Source organism: Phasianus colchicus, chromosome 12 (genome assembly GCF_987193195.1).
Source record: "Phasianus colchicus chromosome 12, bPhaCol1.hap1.1, whole genome shotgun sequence".
Taxonomy (NCBI): Eukaryota; Metazoa; Chordata; class Aves; order Galliformes; family Phasianidae; genus Phasianus; species Phasianus colchicus.
The window spans coordinates 6,489,154-6,506,453 of record NC_143447.1 but is presented as its reverse complement, the minus strand read 5'-3'; the positions used below and the strand labels follow the sequence as shown (position 1 = coordinate 6,506,453).

Here is a 17,300-nt window from a genome sequence, read left to right as displayed (position 1 = left end):
ATAGTGAAAAATATCCCTTTTAGTTTTTCAAAGTTAAATATGTTTCTCTGTACTTTTTCTGATGAAAATGTACAGATGACTCAATCTGCAAGCAGTGGTGGATTTAGTGGGAGCTACGTTTCTGCATCTTTTGTTGTCTTATGTTGGTGCTGCCTGTTGGAATACTAAAGGTTGGATTGAGAACCCTGTGATATCCCCCTTGCGCGTTTTTTTACTTGTATATTAAAAGTGTGATATAAAATGAAGCGATATATTCTTTGTCTGATATGGATCTCCTTTTTTTGGCAGGGTAACTCCATCTTCCGAAAATCCCAATGGTGCTACCTGTAGTGTAAGTCAGGGAAAGCCTTCTTTAAGAAGAATAAAAGGGAGAATACACAGAAGCAAAAGCCTCGATAGCATTGATTTCTGTGAATTCACTGTAAGTACCTTATCTTTCACATTTATTCCATCTGAAGTTACGAGAATCTTGCTAATAAAGGAGTCATTCCTCTTGCATTTGGTTTATGTCATTGTTAGAATTGGAAAAGGTGTTGTACTTAATAATGTTCAGAGTCAGGGTTCCACACGAGTGTAACAAAAAATTTTATTGCTTTTGTAATTACTGATACATACCTACATTTTTGTTCTTGAGTAGACGTTAGTTCTGTATCTTGATTTCAGATTTTGATATTGCCTCATGCATAAAGAGATGCATGAATTAACTGGAAATTGGGTAAATATGAAAAATGAATTATGTTTTCAACATCTGTTTTCATACTTAGAATGAGGAAGTTATATCCACATTAGAATCTATATATTTTTAGGCAGTCTTCAAAAGCATTTTTATTATATGCAGCTGTAGTAGAGTACTAGAGAAAAATAAATGCATATAAATTGCGTGTGTTCTTAGAGTCCTTAAAGTTAGTATATCTGATAGATACCTTACTTCAGTGGTATTGGTGCATACTTGTTTGCTTCTCTTTAATCACAGTTACTTACATTTGTTCTATGGTTTAAGAAAATTTATAGTGGCTTTGAGGAACTTGTATAGCTTATGCTTTAGAGATTTAATAGAATTTAGAGAAAAAATATGCAATAGAGACATATACAACTTTTAAGTAAGGAAGTGTTTACATTCAAATAACAAAAGAAAAGAAAATGTGAATGTGAATGGAGCGTGGGGATAGATTTCCCACCGTTTATACTGGTCAGAAAAGATTAGAGTTACTTCTAAAAAGCCGTGGTATGTTTTCAGAAGTCCTTTACTGCAAAAGCAGTATAAGCTGCACCTCTGGAAGGACTGGTGGAAATTTGATCAATACAAATTGTACTCTGAGAAATTAATATGATATAGCTATCAAATGCTAACATAATGGTTAAGAATATGTTGAATTATAAACCCACTTTTAAATGTGAGAACAAAAGACGTAATTAGAAAATACGTGCTGTCTTTATGATAATGTACAGATCAATAGTAATTGCGTTGTCTGGTACTGCATGATAATACAGATAACATAATTATAATGTTCAGATGTAATTTTGTGAAAGAGCTATATCTAAAAAACATAACAAACTCAGTTTGTGCAGCATTTTTTGTTTGTTTTGTGAAGGATGATGCCAATAGCATCAATGATATTTTTTCTCAGGATTGCTTTGCTTCTAATTACGATGTCTTGTCAAGCTATCTTTGGACCTAAGAGCTTGTTTGCTGTGTAAGGAAATAATGAAACTGGTAGCAAGGATTTGTGATTTAATGTTTTCTATGGTGTCCAGCTACGTCTAGGATGCAGATTGCTGCAAAGTCAAATCTCATAATTGATTTAGAGCTAGTTTTGGAGTCTGTGCAGACTGTTGTCACAGAAGCGATGTTGGTGTAATGGTTACCTTACTGAAGGGTAAAAATTCTCTTTGGGATATGAGATTGCTAAAACAATAATTTTAGCTTGTGCTATATGGGTCTTCATCTGTGTGGTCCTATTAAGGAGTTTTATCTAAATCTCTACTCTTGGGGCTTCCGAAGAAAAAAGAGATCATAGCCAACGGTAAAAATATCTTGTGTGCCATAGAACTTTTGCAAGGAGATTTGAGACATGTAATAATGGCCTGTGCCTGAGTATGAACTGTGCCAATATACAGAGTATGTACATCTGTCCATATGAAACTCAACTATTAATAGAAAGGCGTTGAAAATTAGGATCACGAAAGAAGAACCACTGTTCATTCTGAGGTTACGTGTTAAAGGGTGATAAGTCTAAAGTAGCTAAGCATAGAAGCAGAGTTGTACACATGGATTTGCTTGCTGCTGCTACAAAATTAAGTTACAATCACACTAAAATATTTCTTAATATTGTTTAATAGTACTTTTATTGTTTTAAAATTGTGATTAAACATAGATCTAAAGAAATACTTGAGGGAGTCAAAATGAATAAATCTTTCCAAAGTGCTCCCAGAACTGAATACTATTCATGTTATGCATCTTTTTCTGGTAGAAAGGCTCATGCGCTGGCAGAAGGAATAAAATAGAGAATAAAACATTTAGCAGAAGTGAGAAATTATTTTACACAGTGAAGGAAAGAGCTTTTTAAAACATTCTCTTTGGAACTTTTCAGTGTGGTAGTATTGTTTTCACACAGAACAGAGATGAAATGTTTCATATTGAAAGGATGATTTCTATGCTGACAAACTCGAAATAACTGGAGGAGCCAGTGAGGTGCTGGCTTTCTTCATCATATAATGCAATTAAGATCTATTAATAATTCTGACTGTTAGAGAATTCCATGTCTATCTGCATCCCAAATTGTTTTTTTTTTGTAAACCTTTTGTTCCTTACCTCTAAGCTAACTCATACTGAGTACAAATCCTGGCAGCAGGGGGACCTAAAAAAAGAAAAAATAAGTTGCATACTGCATTTTCTCCAAGCGTGAAGAGACATGTCCCTAGTGGGAAAGGTCTGGATTTCCATGCAATACATACATACGAAAATGCAGTACATGAAAACACTGTACCACTTACTGTGACTTTAGCTATGGTGGAGCACAGGCTGTGGGAGCAGTGTTAAGCTGGGAGGCTCATTCAAAAACATGGTTATTCTTTGCAAGAGAAAGGTTAGCCAGAGAAGAGGCTACTGCATCTGTAAAGTTCCAGCTGAGACCAAATTATGACTGGGAAGGAATACCACAGCCTTCTCCTGAGGGCAGTCTGGGACAGGGAGTGCTGCCCTGCTCCTTGTTTGCCTCGTGAAGCCTGTGATGTTCGTGGTTTGTTGTTCCTGTGGCTACTACTGTGAGTGACATACCTAAAAATGTTGGAGGGATCTTTCTTTGCCTGTATAAGTTGCTGTAATGGCAGGTCAGCCTATAAGGAACTTACTGTGAGCCTCAGGTATCTGTGAGAGGCTGTCAGGGCATACCCCTGTTACCATCCAGCAGCTGCCTGGTGTTTTAGCATCCTTAACATCCTGTTAGGGGGTATAAATTCTTTGTTATTACAAGTGGTGGGAGTCTGCAGGATTGCTGACAAAAGATCTGGGATTTATTTCTGTTGATACCTCTGCTGTCTGAAGTGGGTGGTACTGGGGTTTGTAAGTCATGACTCTCATTACCATTTTGCTAAGACAGTGAGCAGGAAGATAAAGCAGAGAGACAGCGATAAGCCAAGAGTGACAGGACAGCAGCTCCTTTAATGTCTTTCATCCTTTTTCTTTTCTTTATCCTCTCCAGGTCCAATTAGAGCCTGGTACCTACTAAGTAAAGCTGTTTTATTGTTTTTCAGTTCTCCTTTAAGGAGTACCACCATGCAATACTTTCCCAGTTTTTAGTCTCTGAAATACTCAGCTTTATTGCAACATAATAAAAATGTGTATTTTTGTAATATTGGTAAATGGTTATCTGCAAGAAACATTGTGTAACTACTTCTGCTGCAGAAAGCTTTGAACTAGAGAAAAAAAAGGATTATAAGTTCTCAGAGAGATGTGAAATACATCTTACCTTGTAGAATGAGCTGGTTGTACTAATAGTCATTACATCCATTTTTAAATGCTTACAGTGCTGAAACAAGCTCTGGGCTTGTGCAAGCCACCCTCTGCAGCAGTAGCAGTTCTGAGTCCAATTTGTCAGCAGGGATGTTGTTGTGCTCGGTGCTGTGCTGACACACCTGATATTCCCTGTCAGGGACCTCTGGACCCCTAACACCAGTTGGTGAGGTGTGACTGGGCTCTGCCTCTTTGGCTTCTTCTAGGCCACCATGTGGGAGTTTGGTGGACCACCACGGGGCTGTGAGCAGCCTGGGGTCCCTGTGTCAGCCCTGAGGTGTCTGAATGAAACTGATGTTTGCTGGCATTACAGGTGTTGTGTGTGACTCACAGTGTGACACCCGACTGCCCTCACGGTGTGCGGACACCGAGAAACCGTTCCCTCCTGCCCCTGTGAGACAGTGGGGATGTTCTGTGGGAACGATGACCAGGGAGGATTGCTGGGTGCCTGGACCTCAATGGAGATGGAATGTCTGAGATGTGCTTTCTTGTTTTTAATGTTGTAACATTTTGATCAGACTCGAGAGATTACCAACATCATCATCTTAAGAGCTCTGTGTGTTTGAAGGAATACATCCATAACGTTTTCCTATTAAAATCAGCCCTGTGGAAGGAGCTCTTATTGGAAATCAAAGCACTGCAGATATTTTCAATACGAACAAGACCAGCTCTGCATATTTTCAGGAGGCAGCTGATGCCAGCGGCTCTCAATAAGCATGCACACAGCAAGGTGTTGTAGGCAGGCAGATCCATCTCTGGTGTGCTTCCACTTGCACTGAGGTGGAATTCCAAGGAAGAATTATGTGAAATGCTGTGGAAGGGCTGGGTCCTGCTGTCATTTTACCATTTTTTTCTTGTCTTGCCTTCTTCAGATCCACTGCTTTGTCTCATCATGTATTGATGATAAAGTGGGATTGGCTCCAGTCCTTTGTGCTGGCACTTCAGAGGTCAGTGGATGTCAGCAGAAAAACACAAAAGTAACACGGTGGGGTGGGAGATTACTCAAAAGAAGAGGAGAGGCAGCTAAGCACAAAGGGCAGGCTGAATAAAACAGTGTGGAATGTAGGAGGAACTTGAAGAGGCAGCAAAGGAGGAGATCATCAGAAAGTGAGAAGTAGCCACACGTGAGTGTCTTTTTTAAGCAGGGAATGCACGCCTTTGCCCATCACATTAGTTTGCTGTTACACCACTGAGGGAGCATGGTACCTCGTGGGCCTTCCTGCCCACAGAGGAGCTGTGTATTTCCCCCATGCCCACCGCTGTCAGCAGGGCCAACTCGTGCTCAGAGGGGCTGTGTGCCCAGCGCTGTGCTCAGAGTGGCTGTGCTGCTGTGTGGGCACAGTGTTCTGCCGCTGCTGTGAGAGGTTTTGCTTCCTTATGTTTTGTAATGACGTTTTAGGGCTGTTTAGGGGCTTTAGACATTAGCTTGCGTGGACGTTTATGATGCCATTCTTATTTCACTCCCCCAGATTCTTTGGTAGATTTTTAAGGCATACGGCTGAAAAATTTGTTCATTGTTGGAAATGTCCGTACTGAGAAATTGTCGTTGAGATTAGCCCCATTCCCCCAGTGAGAAAATCCAGTGATTAGAACAGGACTCTGTAATGCATCGCTCTGTTAGTTCATAGGGTGAGTCTATTGCTGAGTAAAGCAATCTGATCTGTACTGAAATCATGGGTTTGCTGCAATTTCTATTTTATTTCATCTAACTCAAACTCCTCGTCATTTGGAGTCATCAAGTAAATTGCTTCTGAGGTGGTAAATGATATTCTGTATTTTAATTTGAAATAAAATGGTTATATTTTTATACTTCCATTCATCTTGATTTTATCGCTGGATATTCCAATGTGAACATGTATCTGTATAAGTAGTGCAAGGCTAAATGAAGAATAACGGAGATTGTCTGTATAACGGAGACTTATTTCTTAGGATGGAGATGTAAGAACACTGACATTCTTTAAAAAGTCCTGCAGGTATTTTAGCCTTGTTTGTAGATGTGGAAGGAGGAATTCATTAGCACAGCTGGAGTCTTGTAGATGCCCTTAATTTGTTCCTGTTCAGAGAACTGTGTGGTTGTTCTGCAGCTGTTTGCGACGATTAAATCCTCTGTTGTACAAGACAAATCTCATGCAAAAGTGACTCATTTATTAGGTTAATAATTTCATCTGCTGATGGATACATGAACACAATACTGACTTATAGAGCAGAGAGTTTTAGGCATATTGCTTTACATAAGATGGTGTAAATGATATATAAAAAAAAGAAAATTTGTTTTATTTGACCAATGAACACATTTCACAGTTAATGAGATTAATGTAGTTTAAGTTTGTCTTTTGTATTTCACTGCTAATGTAGAAAAAGATGAGGAAAAATCTCCATATAATTTTTAGCAGAGGTAGTTAATAGTTTTAAATACAGATGATTTTTTTAACTAATTTTGATTGGTGCAACCTTTGTAATACTGCACTATCTAAAAGAGAAAATGCTACAGGCTTTTGATCCAATATTACGATTTCTGTAGGAAAAAGGGGTGTGTTTTCATCACTGTTTATTTCTCTCACCTTGCTTCTGTTCTAACAGAAATCCAAAGTTTTATACAATAAGAATTCTAGACGTTGAGGCAAGTTAGTAAGTCTTAAACACCATGCTAGGTGAAACGTATGCAGCCTTTTGACTAAGGACATAAACTGTAAGGATGAGTAATTTAATTTGCTAGGTTTTAAATTGTGATTGACCTTGATTTATGTTTCTGAATCGATTCAGATCGTTTTATGCCTCTGAATAAATTCAGCATTCTGGTTTAAGTCTGCCAAGGATATTAACTTCGTAATAGTCATTATACTGGTGACTGGATTTACATTTAAATTTAATTACAAATATATTTTAGAGTAAGTATATTTTTTAGGTTATTATTTCTCCTGAGGATGTCACCACAAAACGCAATAGACTGAGCTGCATTGAAATTGGCATCTGTTAAAGCAATACCTGCCTGATTATTTCAGTACCATCATAATTTGACAACTGTGACTTGTCAGGTCTCTCTTTTCCTTAGCAAATGTCAAAAGATATCCAGGCCATCAAGTAGTTTAAGTTATATAATATCAGGCCCCTGACATGCGGCAGTATGGGATGCTGGTGTCCCATATCCCTTCACTCTCAGCATCTCAGTACACACGCCGTTACGTTCCAGCCTGCTGAGGCCGCAGGCAGGGGGAAGGACCAAAGCCTTGTCCTTCAACTGGTGCAGGGCTCCAAGGTAGCACAAGGGGGACAGTGAGTGGCCATTTTCTCTGGTTTAAGGTGCTTCTGAAAGCGTGCATTGGTGTCTTCATTTCTGCACTGAATTTTGTATGCATCCACATGAAGATCAACTTTGTCTTATAGTCATTTTGTAGGATGACTCAGGGAAAAGAATAACTTTCATATAAGCTTCTTTAAGTAGCTGCTGATCTAATTTTCTGGAATCCAAAGTTTTTTCATATTTTTTGTGATACAGACCGAATACCTTAGCATTTTGTTAACTCTTATATATTTATGTAGCAAAAAGTTGTTTCTGTCCAAAAGAATTTTGTGTGAGTGATTTCTACTGTTTTTGAGTCCAAGTGCGTTTATCTTCCATGCCAGAAATTCTTCACTGATTCATTTCTACAGTGGAAGTTAACATTCTGTTCCTCAATCTATTTTCCTGTTATTGATAGGGTTATTTGTTTGACCTTTCTCCATTACTGCGTTTGAAGAGAGGCAGACTTGTATAAATATGAGAAAACAAAGACAGTAATGATTTCTGTTGCAGGCTCTCAGCCTTGTGCTTAAAAATAGCAAATAATAGGAATGTCAGAATGAATGGTTTTTCAAAGATTTCACCAGAATGTATATGCTGAAAATTCTAGTAGCATGTCTGTTTTAATATTTTAGTAGTGTTTTCTTTTGTTTTCCCTTGGTTTCAATTGTTTTGTCTGTGTGTGTGTTTGTGCCAACTTAGTTGGCCTTACTGGAATCATTCCACTTGGAAATAAGAATTTGTGAGCAATTAATTCTAGTGGTCTTACAATCTATTTTTTATTTTAAAATGAACCTGTATGAGTTGCTTTTATTTGAAAAAGGTGCTTGGAATTTTCTGTCATGAAATACAAGTCCAAATGTAGACACTGTTGGCCAGTCTGTTAAGGTGCAATAACGTCTTGGGAATAATAAAGATCCTATAGTGCAGGTACACTCCGCCTCAAAATACAGTGTTTGTGGTTTTCAAGATCTTGAAATACAACACTTGGCTTCATTGAAAGGTCTTTGGAATCTGTTCTTTCTTAGGTTAAGACAGAAGAAATATTAATCGAAGTATTAGATAACCATGACTGAGGTGCTCCAGCCATTTGCTGCCAGAACGCTCTCACAGCGGATGTTTCCCAGCATTAGGCTGTATTTCTTTCTTTAAGCTCTGAAGAAGGACTTTTTAGACCTACAGGGAGATGAGAAGGTAGTGCAAATTCCTAAGCAGCAGCAGAATATCTCTTAAACACAGCCATGCTCAAGGTTATCTGCTACTATCTACTACTGTCATACATCTGTCTGTATAAACCATATAGAAGCAGACACATGCACTGTACATGTCTAATGCAGCAGCATGCTCATTGCATTCAGTATATACTGGTTAGGCCCACTTTAGTGTTGTACTGGTTAGGCTCGCTTTCTGTCAGCGTGCCCTCTACGTACATTTTAGAGCTTTATTGACTAAACTCTGCCATCAAATCATTTGGGCTGTGCTGGTAGCAGGCACCTCCAAGCAGAGCCCCTGACCCTATGTGGGCAGACCTTCAGCAGCAGCTGAGAAATGTCTTCATCACCCTGCCAAGGGCTGCTCTGTCCAATTTTTTTTTTTTATTCTCTCAAAGTCCTGGTAGTTGCTCAGGAACGTGTCATTTATCACTCAAATAAAGTATTGCATTTTTAAACATTCCTCATCATTCCAAACTGTCCAGCCCTCTCCTAATCTTTGTCATCCAAATGGCTGACAAGTATGCCTAGGCAGGGAACAAAGGAATTTGCCTTTAGCAGATGGTTTATTTTGGGAGGATGTGCAAGTGCTAATGTAGAAGAACTGGCAGGATGCTTCTCGGCAGTCAGAAAAGATTTTGATATATGTGCTATAGCATAAGGTTTTGCTGCAGTTTCTGGAAAACTAAAAATAAAGGAAATATTGCTAGAACAATGAAACAGAATTCCATGTGTTGAAAGTTGAAGACAAAATACATTCCACCCAATGCTGAAGTCTCTGGCCTGAGTGCAGAATGAAATAAAAAAGATTGATTGTGAGCACCTTGGAATTCAGACTGCATGAATTTGCAAAAATTTCTTAGCAAATTTCTAGGAGAAAGTGTTTTTCTGGCCCAAATACTACTTATATATTTTTTTAAATTTTCAAGTCCGAGGCTGTGAATGCAAACCAAATTGTTTATACTCTGTGCTTAGGGTAAAAAAGAGTTAGAATGCATTAATGGGCCAGGGCAGTTGGCGTGGGCTGCCTCATTGGACCTGCAGCAACAAAGCCACTTCTTATTTGCAGAGGTTCTGGTTGCTTTTGGCACAGATGTCCTCTTTGCCCTCTGGCACAGTTCTACTCGATTTTTCAAAGAATTATTGGGTGTTTGTTGCCCATCTATATCTAAGAAGAGCAGCTTGCTTCTCCCACAGGTATAATATGCCTTTGCTGATAGCTCTGCAGTATTCCGCGAGGAAGTGCACAGGACTGGATAACCTCTAAAGAGCAGCTGCCTTTGGATATTTGGCACTGTTATTAGCAATATACTATTGGGATCACAGGCTTCTGTAATAAATTTAGCAATCTTGGCTGTGCTATCATTATACTTATCTAGCACCCCTCAGAGCTAGAGAATTTGAGAAGTGCGTCTCCTGTTCTCATCACAATGAATGCCACTGCATAAGTAAGAAGCAAATATTTTGTGTTTTTATGAAAATTTGACATTTAGCTTCTGGTGTTTACTGACTTCCTCCAGCTGTCATTCATTGCCCTTGAGGACTGTCCAGGAGACTTGTACTAGAAGGTTGTTTATGACAAAGAAAAGGGAGAATTGGAGCTGCTCAGATATTCAGCAATCAGAGAATGCTTTCTGAGCTTGCTCTGCAGGGAAGTTAAGAAAGACAGTACTGAGGAATATGCTTTCCAGTGAGATGTTCTGCAGGGAAAGGAAATGAAAACGTCAAGCTCCAGTGAGAGGTGAGCAGCACACAGCAGAACTGGTTTCCTCCCCCTTTAGGGAAGCCATTGTGTTTTATTCTTTGACCTAGTGGTGGTGAACTGCTTTACATCCAAGTGCTTGAAGTGCCCAGGCATTGCTTCAGCTGCACTTACTTTCAGGTGTGATTTTTCTATGTAGACAGTAAAACAGTGTTTTGTGCAATAATGGTTCATTTACTCTAATAAAATAGGGATGTGATCTCCCATATTAACAATCCCTCAGCAGAGGCATGAAAGCTTTTCACAGTTTATAAGTGGATGTGCATTCTGTGTTCTTTTATTCTTAAATGTGCAATCCCTGTGAGACTTGGTTGGGCAAATTAACCTAGTTAAACTTTGCTGATAAGCTACCTGAGAAGTACATGGCTTTTTCTTTCTTTACCCAGAAAGTAATGTTGGGTTATATCTGGCTTTTCTAAATTACCATTAAAGATCTTTCTAGTAACTGCACGCAGTCTTTACACTTTCTGGCTGCCGTTTTGGACAGTATAGCAAAACAGCTTTGCATGTCTGGATGATTCCTACTGGAGCAAGGGCTTGCAAAGCTATAGCAATTCCGAGATGCAGTCATCTAGAGGTTACCCAGCCTTTCTTTGTTTCATAGGAATTCTGCTGTATGCTCACAGGCAGGCAAGAATGAGTTCAGACAGATGCTGAGAAACAAAATGCATTAATCCAAAACTTTTACAGCCAGTACTTTGTAATCTTGTATTTGTATAGTTAATCTCCTCTGGAGTATCTATTTTTTTTGGTCCAGAATGGCTGCTGCGTTCTGTGAGGGAATCTTGGGGCTCTAAGATGAGTCCAAGAAGAAATACAATTTGGAGGTATCAACACAGGCATTTTTTAGAAGGAGTGCAAAACCAGGAAGATAACAGATGAGTCAGGAGGATTTGTTGGACTTCATCCCAAGCGCCTAAAATTCCCTGACAGGAGTTTCATTTCTCTTCTGCCACTACAAACTTTTCCATTTAAGATAGAGCTCAGAAGAGTACCTGCGCTCTCTGGAGTGCTCACAAAGTGGCAATTCACAATTTGCTCTGTTTTATGTGTTCTGCTGATACATATTATCTTCTGAACATGTTATGCAGTGACACGGGCCACAAAATTGCAGTGTGCAAGGAAACAGTGAAGCAGTACAAGTAGCAGAAGTCTTTCTTACAGACCTGGTTCTGGTGATAGACTGGGATTTTCCACATGGAGGCTGTGGTTTTTCCAGGCCATGCCTTTAGAAGGAGCTATGGTAAGCTGTGGGACTGGCACAGTGTGTGTGTCTGAGCTCAGACATTAGGTGTCCTTCAGAAATCAAACTCGCTTCAAGGTGTCCAGAAAGATCTTCAGTTATGTTTTGCCCCTTGATGAGGGTTTCCTTACTGGTTGCAGTGGCTGTCATGTTCATATTTACACATCGTTGTCTTCTATTTATTGTTTTAATCTTCAATTATTGTGGCTTTTATTATTTGTGTTACAGTAGTATTTTGAGCATCCTGTTATTATTAGAGTTCCACTTTACCAGATCTTGTATTGACATGGAAGAAGATTCAGTTCTCTAAGCATCAGATATGTTAAAATGTGTTAAACAAGGATACTGCAGGTACTTCAGTTAAAATTAATAAAGGACAAATGACTTATCACCATAGTGATAGTTTTTGATTCCCATAATTTCATCTTCCTGTACTGCACTGCATGTAAGCATTTGCTTTTCTACCTCCTGACTTTTGTACAAATATTCTGAAATATTAAATATTCAGCAATTCAAGCTGTTTTTGTCCTGCAGTTGCTTTTCACCTCAGCACGTAGTTACTGTGGTGTTAAAGAGTGGCCACCCATGCTGCCTTTCTGCAGCTGGTCTGATTTAGAGTGGATGCTCAGTACCCTGTCAATGGTGAAAATCATATAAGGATATTAGAATGGAGCTCGTGAAAATGAGGGATGTGGGGAAGCAGAATGGCAGCATAAGATGAAATTGCTGGCAAACCAGAATAAGCCGAAAAGGTTTGGGACTGAACAAAACAAACATGCTGTAGGGGAGCACATGGGAGGAAACTCAAGTAGCACATTTTCACCCAAAGGACATAGTTTAAAGTGTTTGTTTAAAGGCCATGAGTATCTAGAAGAAATATCATCGAGAAAACACCTTGACTGAAATAGAGTACATTTCATAGGAAGGGAATTGAGAGTAATAGCTTTTTAAAATAAAAAATGTTTTCTTTTTGAAAGAAAAAAAAAGGATAACAATTCAGAGACTATTACTTGTCAACATTTCGGTTGTGTTTCGTAATGTGTTGAGAAGAGAACATTTTATTTTGGGATCATCATGGGAATCCTAAGCCTCAGACAAACACTGTGTTCCCTTGTAATGGCGCAGAGAAATTTCAACAGAACATCTGAGAACAGAATTGGCCACAGCATAAATGCAGCTCTCCTTGTTTTCTTGGGTGAATAGAGATATTCTCAGGTAGTTCCTTGCTGATGAGGAAGATGACCAAGAGACGAATGAGACCCATTAATGTGTTGCTTTTACGCTTCCAGACTAGTGAATGAGTCTGATTTTGCTGATGCTTGAGGGTGCTGCTTAAATAAAGATGATAATTGCATTTCAAGACTACCCCTAGAGATGCTCAACGTTAGTAAGAGTTATTAGTTATTTTAGCAGCTATTATTATTAGATATTCTTTGGGGAATAAAAAACCAACAAAGGAAGCATAGTTGTAGCAGAAAAGGCCTTGGGGCATCGCTCTATGAAGAGGTGCTAAGGAACACCAAATGATACCGAGGTGTGTGTTGGAATTTTATCCAAGTTTGCCTGGCATTGAACAAAATGTGCTGTATAAACTGTCTTGTAGGTTAAAGAAATTACAGCGTGGAACATTGTGGAGGTAAGAAAGACAGTCTTGGGAAAAAGAATAGATGTAACCTAAAGAATGCAATGAATGAGAGCCTGTGTGATAAAGAGTAGGAGAAGGAAGTATCAGAGACAGAGAGAAACAAAATTAATGCATTGGTGGAAGTCTGCTTGCCTCTTAGTAAAGAGATGCCATTAACCTTATCAGGGATAGTGGTTATTTTTAGGACCCCTTTAGCCCTAGTGTACAAAGAAGAGCATAATCGTATAAAATCACTGCAGCTGATTTGTCGTAGCATTTTCTCATAAAGAATATGATCTAAGCCTTTAAAACTAAATGATCTCAGAAGGATAGCTCTTTTGCCAGCACCCAGATATAGCACATACATAGCTCAGAGGTGATTGCAAATATTTATGGATGCCTTTTTCCTCTGAATCAAATGATTTGATTTTAGTGAGGGTTACAATTTGAATTTGACAGCAAGTAGGAAAAGAGTCAATGTTTCTCATTGTACTATCTAAAATAAACAAGAGAATTGTTTTTCAAGATCAATCAAGAACTACAACAGAATCTTCAGAGGAAGAAGGATTTTTTTCCCCAGTTCAGGACCATTTATAAAAGTTGCTTCTGTTCCTACAATGTTTTCAGACCTGATGTAGACTATGTGCTGTATGACCTTAATGGAGTATCAGAATTGTAGGCTGTTTTAGGCTGGAAGGTCCTTGCAGAAGTCATGTAGTCCATACTTTCTGCTCGCAACAGTGGCAGCCTGAACCAGGGTGCTCAGAGACTTTCCTGCTCCTTTCTGAGGATCTCTGAGAGTGGAGGCTCCATGGCACTCTAGGCAGCTTCCTTCTGTGATTGACCACCCTTCCCACAGACATGTTTTTCTTATATCTGATTAGAACTTTCTGGGCTGTGATTTGTGTCACTGTGTACCTCCAAGAAGTCTGGCACCATGCTTCCAGTTCCACTAGGTAGCTGAAGAAGTGCAGTTAGCCTCCTTTTTTCAGACCTCATTTGCTCACCCTGCCCTAATATGTTGTGCTTGCTCCCATCCTCTAGTCACTGCTTGCTCTCTGTTGCATTTGCTAAGCTTTCTCTTGCACTAAGCAGCACACAGTACACGCAGTCATCATCTTCAACATGCCCTGGGTTTTCACCTTATCTCTGAGTTAAGTGCTTCAAACTGAATGAGGAAGGATCAAGTGCAAGGTATTATTTCAGTGTGGTGACATGGAAGTCTTCTATGGCAACTGTTGTACAGAGTATGTGACAGTAACAGCATGGAAGATCAAAAAAAGTAAGATACAGACCTTGAAATTAAATTGTTAAATAACTGAGATACAGCTCTTACTGTGGTCAATCTTCCCTCAAATTAATTAGTTTCTTTCTCATTGTATTGAACAGGAAAAATGGTCTTTGTCTTATAGCATACTTAAATATGATGAAGTTCAAACTGTATGTAATTCAAGAGACGTTTAGCCAAATGGAGAGTGGAATGAAGAAGAATCTGTGAAACTAACAAAACCTTCTTCTTGGTTATCACAATGCACTTATGTGGTCAGTTTGGAGAAACACCAGCAGGGTGCACAGTTGGGCTGTGCAGTGGTTCAGTTGCTATTTACTGTAGTTTCAGTCCAACTGTTTCAGTGTAAGTAGTCTGTGTTCAAGTTCTGCTTCCCAAGGAAGATCTTCATTGATCTGCTTCCTCTTAACTGTGGGAACAGCTTTCAGTTTGGTTATAATCAAACCAAAAGCTGAAATTAGAAAGGACGTAAAAATTAATCTTGAAAAAGCCTGGAAAAACCAGAAACAACCAGACCCCATGCCTTCTAAGTCTCTTATGAGTCACAATTTTGATAGATTGAACTTGGCAGCAGTCATGGTATTTTGGGTTTATTTGTGGAAGCCCACAATGGTGGGCTTCTTCATCTTTTATATTCAGTAATTCCAGATAAATTTAAGTCTTTTAAATTGTTTGTGTTCTTTTGAGATCTTTTCAGGAGTGAGAGTTGGCTCTGAGTTATTTGAAAAGTATTATTAAATAGATTATGTAAAGAACATGTGATCTATTTTGCTATTTTCTATCCTTTAATCAGGGGCAGAAGGCCTGGCAGCTGGGCCAGAAGCACGGAGCTGGCAGGGGCTGTGCCTCCTATAGAAGAGGGAAAGGAATTTGGAGTCAGCACCCGGCAGGCAGGGGTGAGGGGGAAGGAAGCCAGAAGAGGGGAGAGGGGCCAAGCAGCGGGGAGCTGGGCTGCTGGCAGCACTGACCAAAGCAGCCTGTACCTGTCCTGCACAGCTGGTGGCAACCTGCCTGCAGCCGCAGTGCCTGCCCTTGTCCCGTCCTCAGGGAGGGCTGGGTTGTGCCCCAGCCTCTACATGCAGAATGGTTGGTGTTTGGAGTTAGGGTGAATCACCTGCAATGCTTGGCAGGGCCCAATGACCTGGACCCCAGTAAATGGTGGTGTTATTCAATTAGAGTAAATTACCGGAATTAAAGGTCTGACAAAGATTTAGGGACACTACACTGGCACTCGGAGGCTAGACAGCCATCTGAGCCTGCTTTCTGTTGTTTGATCAAACTAATTAACATGTATTTGAATATAAAGTGAGTTTATCTTTAAAGAAAATATTTAGCAGTTATATGGTAATATTATCTGACATAAAAAAATGCTTTATAAAATCAGATTAAGTCAATTAAATCCCTCCTGAGAGTCATTTTTTAGAATGTCAGAGTTCAGGTTGTTCAAGATTTAAGGTATTATCAAAGATAAGGCAGTATCAGATCTCTGTCAACTGCTTCCAGAGTTTTGAAGCTTTTCTCCAAAAGCTGGGCAGTGAAGTTTAGTTAGCGGTAAAGCTGTTGGAATGTTGGCAGAGCATTACCAGAAGTAATATTGCTGCAGTCATTTCAAGTCAGGAAACCGAAGGTGATCTGCCCTGGGCCAGCTCCTGCAGAATTCAAACGTAATGCACAGTTTTATCCTTTTTGATGCCTTTTAAAATATACTCTACAGGTATGGTAGATTAATTCTCAGTGACTCATTCCTTAATGACCCATAAGGGTAGTTTCTATAACTTCCTTACGTTTTGCCTAGCTATGTTTGCTTTCTGTGATTTTGAGTTCTTACAGTTAATCAATTTATGATTTCACAAATCAGGAAAATACTGCTGCGCTGCAACTGAACACTCTTGACTTTGTTTTTCTACCATTTTGGATATTTGAGTATTTGCTCTTCAGAAGAAAATCCTGTAATTGCTGCTTGGAGATCCACTGCCAGCTTTCTGTCCTGCCAGGGTTCACTGCCAGCGCAGTCAGTCAGGGGCCCAATCCAGTAGGTTGCAGACATACCACATCCATTTGTGCACTCAAAGCCCCCATCAGAGGCAGCTGAGACATACCCAGTAACTCTACAACAGTGGTGCATAAGGGTTTATATGCTGGACTACCCTTCCTTCCTTCCTTCCTTCCTTCCTTCCTTCCTTCCTTCCTTCCTTCCTTCCTTCCTTCCTTCCTTCCTTCCTTCCTTCCTTCCTTCCTTCCTTCCTTCCTTCCTTCCTTCCTTCCTTCCTTCCTTCCTTTTTTTTTTTTTTTTTTTTAACCTTTCCACATTCCTAGACTAATCTTGTTACTCTTTTAGTGACAAGAAAAAGTGAATATCATTTGACAATTCCATCACTGTGCAGCCTTGACAACTGGAATCAAATTAGGTTAGCCAGCTTTTCACAATAGGGTGCAGGCTCAATTTAAACGTGATGTACATGAAATTGCTAAGCCAGTTTGAATGCAGTGAAGAAATGAAGATTTAAGCAGGAAAAACAGCTAGGAGAATTGATGAGACAAGCTGTATTTTATCTGAGACCTCTTTACAAACATATCTTCCTTGCAAAACAGGTCAATATCAAATATGCCATACAGACTTCAGAAATACAGCTGAATGCTGAATCCTATTAATAAGGTTTTTAAGAGAATACTTTTAGTGCAGAGGAATACCTGTATGCATGATAAGAAATGTATTCTATCAGAAATCTACTCACAGAAAAGAAGTAGCGTCTGAAAAATGAATGGAATTTGTCATGGGAAGCCTATTGGCATTTTCTGAATAAGGGCCACTTGCTTCTTCTCTCGTACTGCTGCATTTTCTCCCATTCTCCAAATCTTACGCTAATTAACCTCCTACCT

General features: G+C 39.4%; 1 protein-coding gene across 7 annotated transcripts in view; it reads left to right on the top strand.

The window, feature by feature from the left end:
• Window positions 1–17,300, top strand: part of TJP1 (tight junction protein 1) — a 190,454-nt gene that overhangs the window by 40,778 nt on the left and 132,376 nt on the right. For all 7 annotated transcript variants that reach the window (XR_016470325.1, XM_090148774.1, XM_090148766.1 and 4 more), the window contains exon 3: window positions 289–421. Coding sequence is in view for 6 of the 7 variants with exons in the window: in XM_090148774.1 (XP_090004900.1) it covers window positions 289–421 (133 nt within the window). In the remaining variant the exon portion in view is untranslated. The remainder of the gene's footprint in view (window positions 1–288; window positions 422–17,300) is intronic.